At 31.3% G+C, this 18,433-nt stretch overlaps 1 protein-coding gene across 1 annotated transcript; it reads right to left on the bottom strand.

Moving 5' to 3' along the window:
• Positions 1 to 226: 226 nt before the first annotated feature.
• Positions 227 to 8,184, bottom strand: LOC114168178 (ATP synthase F1 complex assembly factor). The gene is made up of 4 exons (XM_028052917.2): positions 7,516 to 8,184; positions 6,913 to 6,992; positions 6,772 to 6,830; positions 227 to 831 (listed from the first exon to the last, which is right to left on the bottom strand). The coding sequence occupies exons 1-4, from the start codon at positions 7,822 to 7,824 to the stop codon at positions 527 to 529; spliced, it is 753 nt and encodes a 250-aa protein (XP_027908718.2). The 5' UTR covers positions 7,825 to 8,184; the 3' UTR covers positions 227 to 526.
• Between the last annotated feature and the right edge of the window lie 10,249 nt (positions 8,185 to 18,433).

Genomic DNA, 18,433 nt, shown 5'->3' on the forward strand with positions numbered 1-18,433 from the left:
GGGATGTTATAGTTACAATTATTGGCATATGCAATTTATGGTTGAAACTAAAATTGAGTTTCCAATTCAGCATTTGAAAAGAATTAGATGTGTTAATTGCAATGGTAACATGCAATTCCAAACAGTACTTTAAATCCTCCTCTGAAGTTTATGTTGGCTTTGAGGGAGGGTGTTGAGTCCATGACCCCTTTGAAAACTCATGAAATATATGTAATCAAATACAAACTGACAAAAACAAAACTTCTTTTTCTATTTTACTTGTTTGTAAATGTTTTGAAGCAGAGATTCAAATACAAGATCTATTTATTGAATCAACATGAAAGATAAAACAAAGACTGGATCTAAGACTACAATATAAGAGGAAGCTCAGTCCAAGACACTCTTCCTTATGCAAAAGAATATGATTAAATGATGAAAAAGTTACGGTTCTTCCTTTCCTTCATTTGCAATTTCCTCCATGATCAAATCCACCCTTCTGCTTTGTCTTTACTGCTGTTTAGTTTAGCAGTTGTTCAATTAAGAAAGGTTACAAAATAGGCATGTTCAGTATTTGCAAGACATCTTTGAACTCAAAATCACGTGTCTCTCTGTTGAATCTCTCAACCAGCTTGTACCTTGCATCATTCAGATAAAAAGACTGAGCAGTTTCCAAAAGCCATTCTGCCTCTGAATCAGTAAGCTTGCTGGTAAATACGATATCCCCACGGATCAGTACCAAATCCTTGCTCTCTGCAAATTCAGTGTAAAAGGAAACAGTAAAATAGGGTGATGCTTGTGTTCCCCTGGCCTTGTAATCTTCAAGACTTGTAAAAATCATGTGTGGCGTCTGGACTGCAACAAAATGATGAATACGTATGAGACAACAATGAAAACAATGGTTTATAATTGAGGTTGTTTAGTATGTCTAAGCAACAATCATTCTCAACAGTCAAGAAGATCTGACATGAACATAAATTGCTAAAACGTGTCATTTTCATATTGGAAGTTCCGTTAAAACGTTAAAAACTACAGGTAATCGAAACAATAAAAAAAGGAATATGAAAAAAATATTTCACTGTTGACACTATCATAATGTTGCAAGTAGAGATATGACGATTGATGGGAAGAAAACAAATGAAAACAGTCTTTCCGAACTCGTTATACTTATCTGTGGACAAGTTTTCAACCAGATTCAGACATTTATAAATGCAATGAAAATTCTAGGTCTTGGAAATTACTCTTTCATACTAGAGAAGCCAATGAAAATAGTTTCTCAAACAAAATGGGAAAATAAACAAACCAGAAAAGAAAAAAAGGAAGGTAGAGGACAACTACCTTATCAAATATCAAAGATAGCATAGGAAGCATGTTAAGTCCCTAATTTGTTTTGTTTTTAGTAGTTAATAGCACTTCTTTTGGGTATAGTTTAGTCTTAATTTCCTATTTTTAGAACAGATTTGGTTTTTATAGAGTAAATTTCCCAGTTCTTACAAATCTGTGTTAATAAAGTGTTTTTAACTATTATTTTAGTTTAATTCTGATTTTAGTTAATTTCTAATCTAGTAAATAATAAATTTTAGATTTGATTCCTATTTCTAGAATAGATTGTAGTTGTGCTTTAGTTAATTAATTTCTGTTTTAGTCACTTTGATTAGTCTAAACCAGTTTTTAATTTGATTTTTAATGTGTAGTTCAGCCTTCTAATTAGTGTTTATAGGTACTGTTATGTGCTTGTGCAGTTCACTTGAGAGGAAGTCCAGCTTGTGACTTTGTGTACATTGAAGAGCCAGTCCAGTTATAAAAGCTGCGTGACTTGAAACTTGCTGAAGAAGCTGTCAACGTAAATACAGCTGCACCGCAACATGACTAAGCTCTGGCTGTGATGAGTGGAGAAGTTTGCAAAGGGAGCCGACCTGCAGCCAAAGAGACCTGGAACTGGTCTAAGCTGTTGAAGCAACCTGCTGCCAGCAGTAAGCAACTTCACTGCACCAGCCTGTTGGATGAAGATGCACTGACTTGGAGGACTGGCTACTTGAAGAAGCTGGATATGCATTTGCACTGGCTGGAACAGTTTGCACATAAATCTAACTTGTAATTGTCAGTTAACATGACCTGTTGTAGACAGTTTTAACAGTTTGTAGGTTCCATTTCTTAGGCTAGAGTATAAAAGACTTAAGTCAGAAAATTAGAAAGAGCTTTTCAATTTCTGAATTGTCAGTGTACACACTTAACATTTCACTAAAGTAGAGTATAGATTTTTTCAAGTGCAAGGTTGTCTTGACTACAAAGTGAGCTTTCATGTTCTTTGTTCTACCGCTGCTGTTTCTTCAAATTCCAGTTAGCTTTCAATGCAAAATTTACCTTTCTTGCAATCTTTTAGCTTAATCTACTGTTTTCTGCTTTTAGATTCTGTCTTTTACCTTTATGCACATTTACATTCAATGTTTGAACCAATGTTCTTCTACTTCCTCATCAGAACTCATTTTTCTAGTGTTGTGCATATGAATTCTACTTTGGTAATCTACTAAACTCCGTTATGGATTCATGCCGAGGCTTTGTGAGTACAAAGTAACCACTTATACTCCAAGGAATCAGAAATGATCCTTGGCAATCGAAAGCAATGATCCTTGGCAATCGAAAGCAGAACCATATGAACATCATTGGGGAGTGTTTTCTAATGTAGATAGTTTTACTTGCTTTGATTTACTGTTTTCTTTACAATTCCATTTCTGAACTTCCATTTACGTTTTAGCACTTGTTTTACTTCTGTTTGTATGTTTAATATTGTCCTTTAATCAATTGAATTTTGTTCCAATGCATGTTTTCAGTTTTTACAGTTTAGTTAGGTAATTCAATTTTCTAGGCTAGGTTAGAATTGGGATTTTTAATTCTGCATTTTATCTTGTTAAATTTTTAATTCCATTAGTTAAGTAGGATCATTGTACACTTGTTTACATTTACATTTGATCAATTTACTCAGTTTTGCATTAGTTAAGTAGGCTGGAATTTTCTCGGGCCATCAGGCCAGTTTTAGACCACCACAACAGGCTTGGACTAATCAAAGTCAGAAACAGCAGGCCTACAACCCATTTTCAAATACGTATAATCCAGGATGGCAAGACCCCAAATCTGAGAAGTGGACCACAACAGAATCAGTTCCAGCAACAAAACAGCCTAAGTCGGCCATATAATGCCTAACCAGCAGCAGAGGTATACACCATCATCATCAAGACAAAATGCAGCACCGACTGATGGGCAGATTCAGATGGCTAGGAAACCATAAACAGTTCAACAGCAAGTGAGATCAGACCCTACAATGGAAGCCCCTATTCAAGACTTGAACGGTCAACTGGCTGCTGCTATTAATGAGCTAGTGCAGCAGAAGTCTGGTGCAATACCTGCACAGTCTTTGGTCAATCCAAAGGGGGCGCAGAACCAGTGATTGAAGTGCCTCTAAACTGAGTTTACTCCTCCTTTACACTTTACTTTCTTTTATATCAGAACATTTTGCCTTTCGTTTTCTGCTTAACTTTGCTGAATCAGTTTCACTCCCTTACACATTGAGGGCAACGTGTGTTTCAAGTGTGGGGGTAGAGCTGAAAAATTTGACAAATTTTTTTTTATTTTTGCTCTTAGTTTCTGTATGATACATTTGCTCTTTTTAGATTTTTAAGTCTTTTTTTTTTGTGTTTTTGTTTTTTGGTCAGTTTCTGTTTTTCTTATTTGGTTTGAGTAGCAAAATTTTGTTTCAGCTTTCTTTACTATATTTGATAGTGTCTAGGTATTTTCTTATGATGTTTTCAGTTCGCTGAAATATTTTTAGCTGTTTTTGTTTCTTTGAAAACCTTTTACAAAGCTGTTTAGAATTAATCTTTTTACTGTTTTTGCTGATTTTCTAGTGACTTCTTTGATCTGCATGCATAATTAGAATTGTTGACCTGTTTAGAATAGTTTGTTTGAAGTAAAATGCATAATTTATTGTGATAACCAGTTCTGAATCAGTTCTGACATATTTGAACCAAAGTTAGTTTTGCACCTTTGCTTTTTGTTGTGTGATTGCATTATACAAACATTCCAGAACTTGTATTATCTCTTGTTGATTCTGCTAGTTGTATGATGCATTCTTGACATTATATAGGCATTCCTTGTTTTTAACTCACTAGCCAAATAGCCTACCTTGATCAGATTTTCCATTGCACCCAGTTTTGAGCCTGTTTTAACCCTTTTCTAGTGATTTCTAGCTCACTACAAGCCCTTAGACCACAAAAATCAATGATCAACTAACCATGGATATGTGAGGAGCTGTGAAAGTACTTCGCAAAATTATGTGAAACTCAACTGTGGAGGAAGTGTGCCAAAACAATTTGATCAAAGGAAAAATACTGAACATGTGTGAAAAGAAGTTTGAAACTGAGAAAAATAGAAAATATAAAAAAAATGTGGTCTATGATTGGAAAGAAAGAAGAAAAAGTTAAAAAAAAAGAAGGAAAGTGGAAAGTAAATAACAAAACAAAAGGATCTGAAGGTCTGACTTGTGATGAAGATACTGAACTCACACGTGTATTCTAGATTTTTCTGATGGCTGCCTCATATTTCCTTGGTTTTAGCTCTGCATCCTTTCCTCTATCCTACCCCTACCCAAGCCACATTACAAGCTTTGTAAAGACCTGTTGATCATGAGAGCATTGTTCTAACTTGGTGGTTGATTTGAGATATTTTCCAAGCCTATGACAATGTTGGTATGCCTGGTGTGCTGAGACAAATACTTAACCCAAACACACATGAGAGTATGAGGGTAAACACTATCTAGTGGGTTCAGTTCTGTTTCTAGAGTTTGGTTTGATCAATTCTTAATGTATTTGCCTTATTTTAGCTAATTCTGATTTGGTTAGAGGTTCAAAGTTTTGTTTTGGCAGATTCTCTGGATGCTCACGGATTCCAGCTATGCAGTAAAAGTTTTTGATTCTGTCCAGTATTGTAAATTGATGTTTTGCTTTTGAGTTGTTATCTTCTATGTAGTTTTCCCACAAATGCAAAGTTTAAGTGTGGAGATGTGTTAAGTCCCTATTTTGTCTAGTTTTAGGTAATTACTAGCACTCCTTTGCGCATTGTTTTGTGTTAATTACCTTCTTTTAGTTCAGATTTAGTTTTTGGTAGGAAAAACTTGTGTTTTTGGAAAAACTTGTTAATAAAGTGTTTTTAAAGGTGTTTTTGGTCTAAATAGTATTTTTGGTTCTATGATAGCTTTCGTAGAAGTAGAATTCTGTTCTAGGAGCTAGCTTTAGCAATAATTTCAGTTTTAGATTCTTAGTGCAGTGGTGTTTCTGAGTTTTGATGTTGCTAACTTGGATTCATATCAACATTCCAGTGTCTTAGAGGTGAGTTACTCTTACTACAGCAGAGATGGTGCACAAGACAGTTCAAGACCAAGTTTGAAGGTGTTTGGAGAAGCTGAACTTCTCATCAACCTGAATAACGCATATGGACATGAGTAAAGCTGCCTTTGAAGGTGTGATGGGCTGAGAATGAGTCCAAGTCAGAGATGTGTTATCTTTTGCAGCTTGTTGCACTGCATTTGGAAGCTTGGTGCTGTTAAAGTCAGCCTTGGAATGCTGAGTTGGGCCTAGACAGTTTTGGGCTAAGTCAATAAGCTGATACAGCCTTCTATTTTCTTGAGTTTTTAGCTTAGTTAGCTTTAGCATAAAAAAGTAAGTAATGACAAGATGGAAACTGATGCGTGCAGCTGTATAACCCTTCGGTAATTCAAGTTTTCTTTCCTTGTTCTAATCTTTTCTTCAATGTTTAATTTCCAGATTCAATCTATTTTCATTCTGCACTGTTTACTTTCCTTTTTACTTGCTTTATTGTTGTTGATTTTCTTTACGTAATGTTTTCTTCTATGTTTGATGAAGTTGATTTTAGAACTCCTAATAATAGCTTGATCTGACTGAATCTTTAATCTTGCAAAAATCTAATTCCAAGGCTTAGGATGTGATCTTTATGTTTCAAGATGTCTTCTCTTTCATAAAGGATAAAAATAGTCTCCATACATGATTGTGTATGCTCCTTACTGCTTCTCTTTTGGTTGATTTGTTAATGGTTATGTTATTTGAAGTGTACAGGCAAGCCATTTGAATTTGCTATAATTGCCAATTAGGATATCCCTATTTGCTTAGCGGATTAGAAAACAGTCCATATATATAAGTGGACACATTACAATATCTCTGCCACATTCTGTAGATATTAATATTAGCAAGGGGAAAATTCCCTATCCTGACCTGTACACATATCTCTATTCATGGACAAGAACAACTGTCAGTCCATGCATAAGTCTAATACTGATAAAATAGTTTTATTTAGTTAAGTTGTATAGCGCAGTGCATTTTGAGTTCAATCAAGGTGGTTATGTACTTGTTGCACGAGTACGTGTTCTAGATCGTTATTTATCAGTGTTATGTACTACAACTATTCAGACTCTCTTTCCTATGTCATACTTAATAGTGCTCCTGATCCATCTTTGTCTGCCTTTCCAATTTTCCATCTAATCCTACAATGTCAACAGTTTCCTAGAATGATCTTTTTCTTTTTCTTTCAGTCTTTCAAGTTCTCTCATATGATCACATCCAGAAATAGATAATATCATTATAATACCTACATAAACTGGGGAAATAATATTTACATTTCCATCTTTCCCAAATACAAATCATCAATCAAGTGTAATATAGTTTTAATTGAATAAATTATTAACTTTTTACAAACAAATAAATAAGTAAGAGTATTGTTTTGTCAAACCTTGAACAAACATTGTCGTGTATCCACTTCCCCTCCACAAAGGAATCACAAAGTATCGGCTGCCGAGGATAAAGAAAGTTGAGAACATGAAATCTAGAATACAACAAATTCATAGTATCAATATTGATAGAATATAAATACCACTCTGAAGCTCTATGTGCCAGCAAGTTATAAAGTTTTGCTTTCATAGATGCTCCAACATGACCTCTTCCTATGTGATACTGAAAAAAAAAAAAAAAAACAGTCAAACACATGTATTTAAAAATATAATAACGAAAATATAAGTGAATAAATAATACATAAGAGCAACAAAACTAAAAGTAGATTCAAAGGAAAATCCTAGAGGCCCACACAAAAGAAGAACAACTCAATTGCTGCAACAGAGATCATCAGCATTCTTCTATGTGATAATGGACGTTTTGTCTATATCATACTAACCACACACAAGAAAGGCCTCTTGATTCCCATTGATCAATTAACTGCCCAAATTTTCATTTGTTGTTTCCTTTTCCATTCTTCCTAGAGATTATATCCAAGTTATCTATCTTGTCCAACTTATTTTTCACTTCCCAGAACTCAAACAAGTCTAACAAAAAGAACAAATGGCAAGCACAAACAAAAACAATTTGTTGCTCTTAGTGCGAACCATAAGAAGCTTAAGTAAATTGAGTTATGAAGAGCGACAGAGTCTACATGTGAAACAAGTTTAAATGGCATAAGAACAAGTAATCAATGAGACATTACATCATCCCAAATAGAAGCAATATCTTCAGGATACCGATCTTTCAGCCTGTGGACATCTACAATAGAATCCAACGGTTTCGGTTGCAGAGGGTTGAACCCAGAGGCGAACTTCGACGTCCTAAAGAATCCAACCGAACCCCATTTCTGGAAATCGCACGGAATGTCCTGTTTATGCAATTTCGCGGCTGCTGCAACGGGAACCGCGGAGAAGGACCGCACAGCAAAAGGGTCGTTGATGGAAAACAAGTTTTTTCTGACCTTAGAGACTATGTTCCTCCAAATTGTGGAGTTTGGGGATACCCTTTGCATTGTGGGATCGGGGAATGAGGAAAAGAAACGAGCTTTGTGGAATCGGAGAATGAGGGAAACAAATGAGCTAACCAAGTTAGTCAAAATCGCGTTTCAACCCGTAAGATTGTACGAGTCCACGATCTTCTTCTCCGAGTCGCCTAAAAGTCACTTTTTTCTGGATCGGCTTGGATCGAAGTTCAAAATCGCAACTCGAGTGGAAACAGCGAGTCCCACCAGCGGTGAAAAACCAACAGACCTCGTGGCGGCACTTCTCAGGGCAATGTTACTTGTGGTGGCACCTCTCGCGGCGGTGACTCTCGCTGCTTCGCCTCTCGTGGTGGTGCCTCTCACGGCGTTCTCAGAATACTTTTTAAGAATATTTTATTTTTATACATGACAATAAAATAAGTTTAATAAACTTAAATATTTTACTAATAATGGCTTAGATACTTTTTTTTTTTTCATAAATACTTTTTTGTTTTCATGTTTGTAGTGTTTGTTACGGATAGTTCTATTTTGACAGAATATTTAAAATGGTCCTCATTCTCACCGAATGTTTAAAATAATCCTCATTCTCGCAATTCGTATTTTATTTGGTCATTTTTTATGACGTTGTTTAAATCAGTAACAGAGTACTGTACAGATGACACTGTTTGTATTACGTTGCATTGGGTGTGTTACGTGTACTATACATGTGTAGTAATTTAGAAACCATGCAATACATCACAACAATCCAAGCACAAACAAACCCCAAAATAGAATTTCTAAAACCCTAACCCACAAGCAAACACAACCCAGAAAATCCTAAACCCACTTACCTCGTTGATGATGATTAACTAGAAAATTGAAATGAAGAGCGCGACTGTAATCCAACGATGAAATGACAAGTAATAGCTGCTTCCTTTGCAAATTCGAGCTCAAGAAAGACGAAGATGAATACAAACAGTGTCACTTATACAGTGTTCCGTTACTGATTTAAACGGCGCCACAAAAAAGGACCAAATAAAACACGAATTGCGAAAATGAGGACCATTTTAAACATTCGGTAAAAATGATGATCATTTTAAACATTCTGTCAAAATGAGGACCAACCGCAACAAACACTACGAAAATGAGGACGAAAAATGTATTTAAGCCTAAATTAAAAAATCTTGGATAATGATATTTTGACTTATTTTTTTTATCTACTATTAACTTACCACTCTAATCATTTTTCAATTATCTATTTCAATTTTCTAATAGTGTGATGTGATGTGATAATTTAAAGGTATTTGGAGTGGTGGGTTAAAAGTGAGTCCAAAAAAAGTGGGACAAAAAAGTAGGTTAGTGTATCTATCTTGGGGTAAATATGTTTCTACTAGTGTGTACTTTGACGCGAAATTAAAATGTGTCCCAATTTGAAATTTTGATACATTTTTAATCCTTGGACTTTAAAATGAAAATGAATGAATATAGTCTTTTAACACAATTATATATTTTTTTTTTATGTTTCAAACGTTTTTCATAATAGCATTTAACTTGTATAGACTGTTTGACATGTTCTCACTTCAATGTTAGTTAGAAAATGCGTTTGACACATCCAAAAAATTTAACATAATTGGATCAAAAGAATTATATTCATTTATTTTTTAAGTTTGAGGACTAAAATGTATCAAAGTCTCAGACAGGAACAAAAAAAACATAATTGGATTAAAAGAACTATATTAATTCATTTTTAAAGTTTAAAGACTAAAATATATCAAAGTTTCACATTTCAGACAAAAATATATCAAGTCGAGCGACCTGGACGTGCTCGACGACCCGGATAGGCCCGATAACCAAGACGGGCCCAATGACAAGGAAAGGCCCGACGATCAGGACGGGCCTGACAACACGGAAAGGCCCGATGACACGGAAGGGCTCGACGACCCGGGTGGGCTCGACGACTCGAACGGGCCCGACAACCCAAACGAGCTCGACGACCAAGACAGGCCCGACGACCAAGACGGGCCCGACAACACGGACCAGCCCGACGACTCGAATGGGCTTGACTGTATCGTAGGGTCGTCTGGGTCGTTGGGCCCGTCTGGGTCATAGGGCACGTTTGGGTTGTTGGGCTCGTCTCGGTCGTCGGGCTTGTCCGGGTTGTCGGGCCTATCCGTGTTGGGCCTATCCTGGTCGTCGAGCCCATCCGGGTTGTCAAGCTCGTTCGAGTCGTTTGGCCTGTTTGGATCATCTAGTCCGTTTGAGTCGTCATTCTTGTCGAGGTCGTCGAGCAAGTCTGGGTCTTTTGACCTATTCGGGTCGTCGTGTTTGTCCGGTTCATTGGGCCTATCCCACAGATAATAATATATTTTAAATAATAATATATTTTTCATGTGGAAGATGAAAGCCCATGGGTTGGCCTTGACCCATAGGGCTTTTGTAGGGTTTTTGGCCCTTTGGACTTCTTTGATGGAGGCTTTTTTTCAATGTGGACTTTTTTGGTCCTAGCCCACATGGGTCAGGGCCAAACCCTGTAGGCTGGGTCAAATTGACACCTCTAATTGTTGTTGTTTTGTTTGTGTATAGATGCATAATGAATGTTTTTTTTGTTGTTATTTTCCCTTTGCTATAATGATCTATTTTCTGGGTTCTCTTCTCAGTTTATTTTGTAACCTATTGAGTTATTTTTTTCCTTCTTATCTTCATTCTAACAATTCTTTTGTTATTTTTGGTTTATTGTAATGAAGGTTGAATCTTTTTATTTTGTTGGTTCTCTTCTCCGTTTGTTTTCTAACCTATGGTGTTTTTGTTTCCCTTCTTATCTTCGTTTTAACAATTTTTTGTGTTTGTTTTCTAACCTATGGTGTTTTTGTTTCCCTTCTTATCTTCGTTTTAACAATTTTTTGTTTTATTTTTGGTTATTTTTCGTCTGTTACAATGAAGGTTGAACCTTTCTTTTTTCCAAGGTATATTTTGCATTGTTGAATGTAATATTAGTCATCTTTCTAAGCTATCCTTCCATGTTTGGAACAAAACATGATTGATAGTGCTTGGAACCATGATATGTATCCCATTATTGCTAGTTATTTTTATGAAACAACTATGATTCTTTTTGCAATGTAATTGCTATTTATTGATTTAACAAAACATGATTGATAGTGCTTCGAACCATGATATGTATTCCATTTTTGCTAGTTATTCACCCATCTGGCTCAATTTCTATCTAGAGCTTTGTCATAATCAGGGATATAAAAAAAATTGTATATGTGAGTATCCGTGGATAAAACCTGCAACGAGTAGGAAATTAATATTCTAAATGGATACCTACAGGTAACGAGTACGTATTTTTAATACTCGCATGTTAACGAGGCGGGTACATGTATCATAGTATTTGTATCCGTAGATACTCGTATTCACTATATTTTAATTTAAATAAAAAAATAAAAAAACATGATTAAAACATTGACACATTGAAATTGAATGGGCTATTTTTTATCAATTGGTTTTAAAAAATCTTCATTTATTTGCAAATTATCATCCAACACTATTTAAATGGGTTATTTCCACTTTGTTTAAAAATTATAAATGTTATGCATTGTATTTTTATTTGACTGTATGGTTACAATATATTGTTAAATATTAAAATTTCTTTTGTAAATACCCGAGGACACCCGTGGATATTAAAAAAATATACGAGTACCCGCATATCGAATATCTGCACAGATATGAATATGGGTACGAGACAGATATTTATCCAGCGGATAGATTACATGAGAGCTACTATCCATACCCTACTCGTCCTATTGACATCCGTAGTTACAATTTATCATTTTCATTTCAATTTGGCTACCTTATTCATATACAACTTAATGTATTGGCCATTCATAGTAACTACATAAGGAATTTACCTTTTTAGTGTGTGTATGTATGAAAATAACATTGTAGATCTTATCAATCCTTATTGTTTAGTCAATTTAATTATTTATATCGTTTAGATTTTGTGAATATTTTAAAACTAAATTGTAACCAAAACATTTGTTTGGGATTTGGGAACTCTAGATGTCGAAGATCTTTGGTGTCCCATTGTAGGTTTAGAAGTTCCAATCACAAAGGCAAGTAAGGCATATAAAGAGTTTCTTCAGATAATTTATTTGCATGTGCCGAATGCTAAATATTCTTATTGTTGGAAAAATAAAATATTTTTTGGGCTATTATTTTTTCTTGCAGGGTATAAGCACATGGGAAGTATGATTTTCTATCATTCTCATATACTAGGCGTGCTGAAAATGTTCTTCAGGTAATTTGTCTTCCACATTTTTTAGTTTTTTTAACATAATTGGTCATTTAATTTATTTTGTTAGAGTTGTTTCGGGTTTTATATTAAAAAATTATTGTGTACTTGAAATGCAGGCCCGTGAATTTCTAAGTTAGGAGATCTAAGCGAGACTCATATATTTGCGAAGATTGAAATGTTGAGGTAAACTGCATTTTTTTCATAATTTGATAGAAAATTTAGTTTTTATGTAAATTAAATTCTTGTCAGTGTTCTAATTGAACAAGTACACCTATATTGTTTTCTTGAAATTCTACAAGAAGCAAATGGTATTATTCTTTCCGTGGGAATTCAGGCATTGATCTTCCCCCAAAAAAGTTTTGATTCTTTATTAAACTGAATTTTATTTGTAGACTAAAAAACTCTACTTGTATGTGTACGTGTGTGGGTTTGATTTTAAACATGTTGAGAATGTATTTAATACTTTAAATATATTATATTTTTGTTAACTTTCTCTTAACCATTATTTCTGCATTTTCACTATTACGAAGGCCAAACATCATAGTCGTTTGATTTTATTTCATGGTTTTTAAGTTTTTCGTTTTGCATTTGGGATGAAAAGTGAGTTAATATTAGGTTTGATAAAGAAGACGAAGCATATGACTATGATCTTTTTATACCAAACAAATGTTGGATTAAACGTTTATCATTGAACTAAAACATAATTGATTACGATCCACTTAATTTTTGTCACGAAATAATTAATTTCATTTGCATAGATCGACTTTCAATCATCGGAAAGTAAAATCCTAGCTTTTGGGCTACCAGAAAATTCTACCAGTCTGTGGTGATTGTTTGTAACACTGCACTTATAAAGATATTTTAGTAAATCAATTTCCGCTGGCTGTCATGGCTTAATTGAGGTTGCAGTCTCACTATTGATAAATGTGATGTTATTTATTATCATCGTCCATCTATATCATCAATTATAATCTTCCTATATGATTTTAAAAATCTATTTACTCCACCCTCTACCATTTTTTTAGTATACTTTTGCCGGATAGAATTACTTCAGGATTTGCTTGCTTCGTTTTTATAAAATTAGTTTTATGGTGACTTGAATTGTTTTAAATATATTAAACTTTTAATGTGAATTTCTTCATTTCTGTTAAACTATATAGTTTATTAAAATCGAAAACAATTAGAAGCCCCATGATACCCTTAATTAAAATTAAAATAAAAAACATATAAACACATACACACGAAACATTAAATTATACTTTTAATAGTAGTTTTTTAGGAGGAAATTTAAATTGGTCAATTTCATGATATTGTCTTAATAATTATGCATAGAAAATTTCGACCGATTACTCTTGAGATATACCTTTTATTTGTTACTTGCATTAATCAATTTTGTTTCAAACAATTTCTTAGACCTCATTGAGCCATCACAAGATCTATCTTCAGCTTTGGTTTATTTTTGTTTTGTTTCCTCTTAACATTCTGATGTGTTGATGCGTGAGGGATTTTAGGGTTTACTCTTTTGTTTCGGTTAAGTGGTTTTAGGTTTCATGCATGAATTTAGATATTTTTTAGGGTTGTATTGCTTAATTGGTAGTTGTCTTTATGTTCCATGATGTCCATCAATCAAATTATCTTCATGTGAAATTATTACCCGTCTTAATTAAGTTGTTTAAAAATTTATAGTGTTTTAATATATAAACAAATTCTAAAATTTATAGTGTATTTAGTAAAAGATATACATAAATATTAGAACAATTATATATTATCTGTCTTAATTAAGTTAAAAAAAATGTAAATATGATCATATATAAATATGCATAGTTAATTATTATGTACAATACTAACTAATATAGATCATGTTTAATTACAAACAATTACTAATATTTACTTATATTATATCAAAACATGACCGATTACACATCGTAACAAATTCAAATCTTATTTGTATTACATATGATAAAAATTTCATAAAAATAAATATTGTTATTATAAAATATATTGTTCTTGTAAAAATATAGCAATACATTTTTTGTAACATTATGATACTAAATTCCCTTCTCTTTACTAATATAACTGATAAATTAATGAATTTAAAAAAAAAAAAAACATAACGATCCGTGTATACATGCATCTAAAAATAATTATCTACTATAAAAGCAAAGAACTCAAACCAGAATGGAATAGACCCAAATACCTATATCTAGGTTGCTGACACCGTTAATTTTTTTATTTTTTGGTTTTTTCGTTCTTGAAAGCCTGATAGTGTTTTTGACATAATTTACTTTATTAACCCCCAATTTAGTGTTTTGACATTGGTTCAAAAGGTTTTTCTGTAATTTCAATTTTAAGCGCCAATTTTCTTATGCATTTCAAAACCTCTGCTACTCCTCTAATTCTCGGTCTTTCCCTCCTCTCCTATTTTCGATTTCTTCTTCCCCTTACCTCTCTTTTTATGTTTTTTCAACTCTTTTAGGTCATTGTTTCACGCAGAAAGCTTAAAGCTTTTAAGTAATTTTCAACTTGACAAATATTTTACTTTTAATTTTTTAAAATATTTTAACTTTATCGGTATTACTTTTCCTTACATGAAATGTGGTGGTTGACATGGGACATGGTCGCTGGCATTCAAATTGCTGCGGTGAGTTTTCATTTTTGTCTTTCATCTCTTCGTTATTCTTATTATCATTTCTTCTTTTGATAAAAGTATTTATACACTTTTTTTTATAAAAGTATTTATACATTTATAACTCTTTTGATAAAAGTATCCATACATTTTTTTTATAGAAAATCTATAAGTTTTAATCTATAATTACATATAAAAATAAAAATGATTTTCTCTTTTTTTATACATTTCATAATTTCAATTATATCTTTTATAATATAATTATTTTAAAATTAACAAGTTACTTTAATATGTTTTTTATACAACTAACTATCTTCTCTCCTTTTGTTTTCTCTCTATCCAAACTTTCTATTTTTTTCTCCATTCATCTCATTTTGTTTTTAATAAATATAAATTCATTTTGTATATTAACTTAATAACATTACAATATCACCATATACTAATATAACATGATATATATTTAAAAAATATGTACATGTAGACATGATAACGCGTGTATTTATGCTAATTTTTATAAAGGAAATTATTTTTCTATACATTTAAAGTTCTTAATAAAAATTATAAATGAAATATTGATGTTAATGTTTATAATTAAAAATTAATTTTAATAATAAATAAAAAATATTTATATATGTTATATTTAGAAGTAATATTTTATACTTGATATTTTTATTATTTTCAAAATGTCTTTTCATAAACTCTGCTAAAATTAATAATTAAAATTATAAAATATGTGATATAAATTATTTTTTTACTAAATATTGAACTCAATTTTCTAATAAAACAAGTTCACACATATATTCAATATATATTTTCTTATATGTTTTTAATAAAAACATATTCCATTTCATGTTTTATAAAAAAATTTCAACAAATAAGCCATTTTTATATTTACTTTTATAATACTCACTCAATTTTGTTATATTAATTAAAATATTGATATGATTAAAAATATTACATTCTTTGAAAATAAATTATAATTATTTATTATTTTATTTTATTTTTCAATATATATATATATATATATATATATATATATATATATATATATCAAATATAATTTTGCTAAAATTTAAATTTGTAAAATAAAAGTTTGAATAATTCTTAATAAGTAGTAAAAGTTACACTACAAAAATATGTAATTATAGTTGGGGTTTATTATTTGGAATTATAATAACCTCCAATAAAAAATATACATAGGAGAGGTTTCATAAATTTTCTTTAAATATAGGATAATGATATTTTAACTCACTTTTTTGACCCATTTTTAACCCACCACATCAATCACCCTTATATTATTTATTTTGATTTTTTTTAAGTGATGTGATGTGATGATCTAAGGGTGATGAGAATGATAGATTAAAAGTGGATAAAAAAATGGGTCAAAATATCATTATCCATAAGTATAAAGAGTTTTTAAAGTGGTTTGTGAAGTTTTTGATTTGGATTGTACTTATTAACCCAAATAATGTTTTGTTCTAAATAACTTGTGCACTCTTTTAGAGAAGTTAAACGATGAAATTTCTTTAAAAATCAAATACATAAGTTGGATTTAGCTTATGAAAAATGACAGAAGTTCAATTTGGTTTTCTTTAGTGCTTAGGAAGAAAAGAAATTTATTTAAAGTGGGGTTGTATTTGCTCTAAATTTTTGCAGCAACTTTATTACAAGTTAGTTGTGTGCCAGGTAAACATGTTGTAACTGAAATCAATCATGCAATCGAAGCTCAAAGAGTTCTAAGCGTAGAATGTAAGGAAGTTCTTCCTGGAGGCTGATGTACACACACTTGAATTTTACTTTAGGGTCACTTATTATTTGGTTAAGACTTAATTGTATTAGATTGTAATTATGAATAGAATATGCACCTTTAATTCTTACATACTTGAAGTTTATCTTAGCTCGTGTTGTTGATGTAAATTTGGTTTAATAAAATCTTATTATGAAATTTTTGGACAATCTAATATAATACAATATTGATCACGTGAAGACAAATAGCAGGGGTTTCAAAAATCCCAAACAATAACGGAGTTTCAAAAATCTCAAGCAGTAACAGGAGTTTCAAAAAACACCACGCAATAGGGTTTCAAAAACCTCAAGCAATAACAAGGGTTCAAAAACCTCAAGTAAGTTGCACTTTTTCAGGTGTTGTTAGAAGCCACTGGTAATATGTTAGTTACGCTGGCTCTTACATAGGAATTAAAAACCCGGGTAAAACTATAAGTGAGAGTTAAAACTCTAGAAACGTCAAATATAACTCTCACTAACAAAAAATATTTTTGTAGTGGTATATAATTATTAAAATTATGTTTTGACATTAATCCATATATACCTATAATATTTGGGTCCACATTTATTTTTCAATTTTATCCGTTAAATATATTTTTTTCAAATTTAATTATTTTTAATTTAAGCATTTTTCTAATATTTTTTAGTTATAAAACTACATATAAAATAAATAAAAAATATTTACAATAAAATCACAAAAATATTTTATCTCATTTTAATAATGATATTTTATTATTTTTATTATTAAAAAGTCGTGAACAAATATTTTACAAACAATAGGGAATGAATTGATTGTGTAAAATATTTGTCCCTTTTCACACTTTCAATTAACGAAGGATGGATAATGCACAATTAAATGATCTAATTAATTATCAAGATATAGACAATGATATAAAAGGATAACACCAAAAACATAAATTTTTGGGTTAAGTATGTTTTTAGTCCCTGAATTTTGACCAAAAATTGGAATTCGTCCTTGTCCAAAACTTCAATATATTTTGGTCCCTAAACTTTAAAAATGAATGAACACGTTAATTTTTTTTTTGAAGTGTCGAACATATTCCTTAGTAGATATTGAACCAAGAATGTGTTAAACAGTGTAAAAAACTCTAATACTAATATGAAGAACGTTCGACACGTAAAAAAAATTAACATAATTGAGTTAAAAGGACTATATTCATTCATTTCTAAAATTTAGGGACCAAAATATATCGAAGTTTCAGACATGGACGAATTCCAATTTTGAGTCAAAGTTCGAGGACTAAAAATATACTTAACCCTAAATTTTTATACAAGTTCGATTCTTCACAAATCAAGATAATAATAAAAATTTTATAATTTTTTATTATCATAACAAAAGGCGAACACACATGTATTTTTAGTAGTAGAAAATAATTTCAATAATATAAACATAAGTGTCTTATTAAAAAGTGAAAATTATAAATTCTTTAAACTTTTAAAAATGTAAAAATAAATAATGATTTTAATCTCAATCTTTTTCCAAAATTAAGATTTATGTCGGTAAATTTAAAATTCGTAATAGTAACAAAGTTTGAATTTGAAATTTGAAATCCAAAAAATTGTAAAAGTATGATAACAAAGTTTAAATTTGAAATTCAAAATAAAAAAAGGCTTAATTATATTTTGAATTCATAAATTTGGAAACTTTCAGTTGAGTCTGCATAAAATTTTTGTGATCCATCGAGTCTTACCGATGTTGAAACTTGTTAGTTGAGTCTCTGTAGTTAGAGTTTTCTGTTACCTATATGACATAACCATTATCTTGCACTGTCACCCCACTTAAATATCGCTACATAATACATAATTGCAATCTACAATAATGACATGATCTCTCCTAAGGATAATATTATAGTAAAAAATAAAAAAATATAATATTAAAAATATAAATTATAAATTATACATTTATAAAATTAGGAAAAATAAAATAAAAATATATA

This window comes from Vigna unguiculata, chromosome 11 (genome assembly GCF_037176805.1).
Source record: "Vigna unguiculata cultivar grain cowpea cultivar isolate G323 ecotype 2 chromosome 11, ASM3717680v1, whole genome shotgun sequence".
Classification (NCBI taxonomy): Eukaryota; Viridiplantae; Streptophyta; class Magnoliopsida; order Fabales; family Fabaceae; genus Vigna; species Vigna unguiculata.

What these genes read in the sequence shown, in the direction of transcription:
- LOC114168178 (XM_028052917.2), bottom strand. Translation starts at nt 7,824, where the DNA reads ATGCAAAGGGTATCCCCAAACTCCACAATTTGGAGGAACATAGTCTCT. An exon ending in TTGCTTCTATTTGGGATGAT is followed by an intron (nt 6,993 to 7,515) that starts GTAATGTCTCAT and finishes TTTTTTTTTCAG; the next exon opens with TATCACATAGGAAGAGGTCA. An exon ending in CACGACAATGTTTGTTCAAG is followed by an intron (nt 832 to 6,771) that starts GTTTGACAAAAC and finishes ATTTTGTTGCAG; the next exon opens with TCCAGACGCCACACATGATT.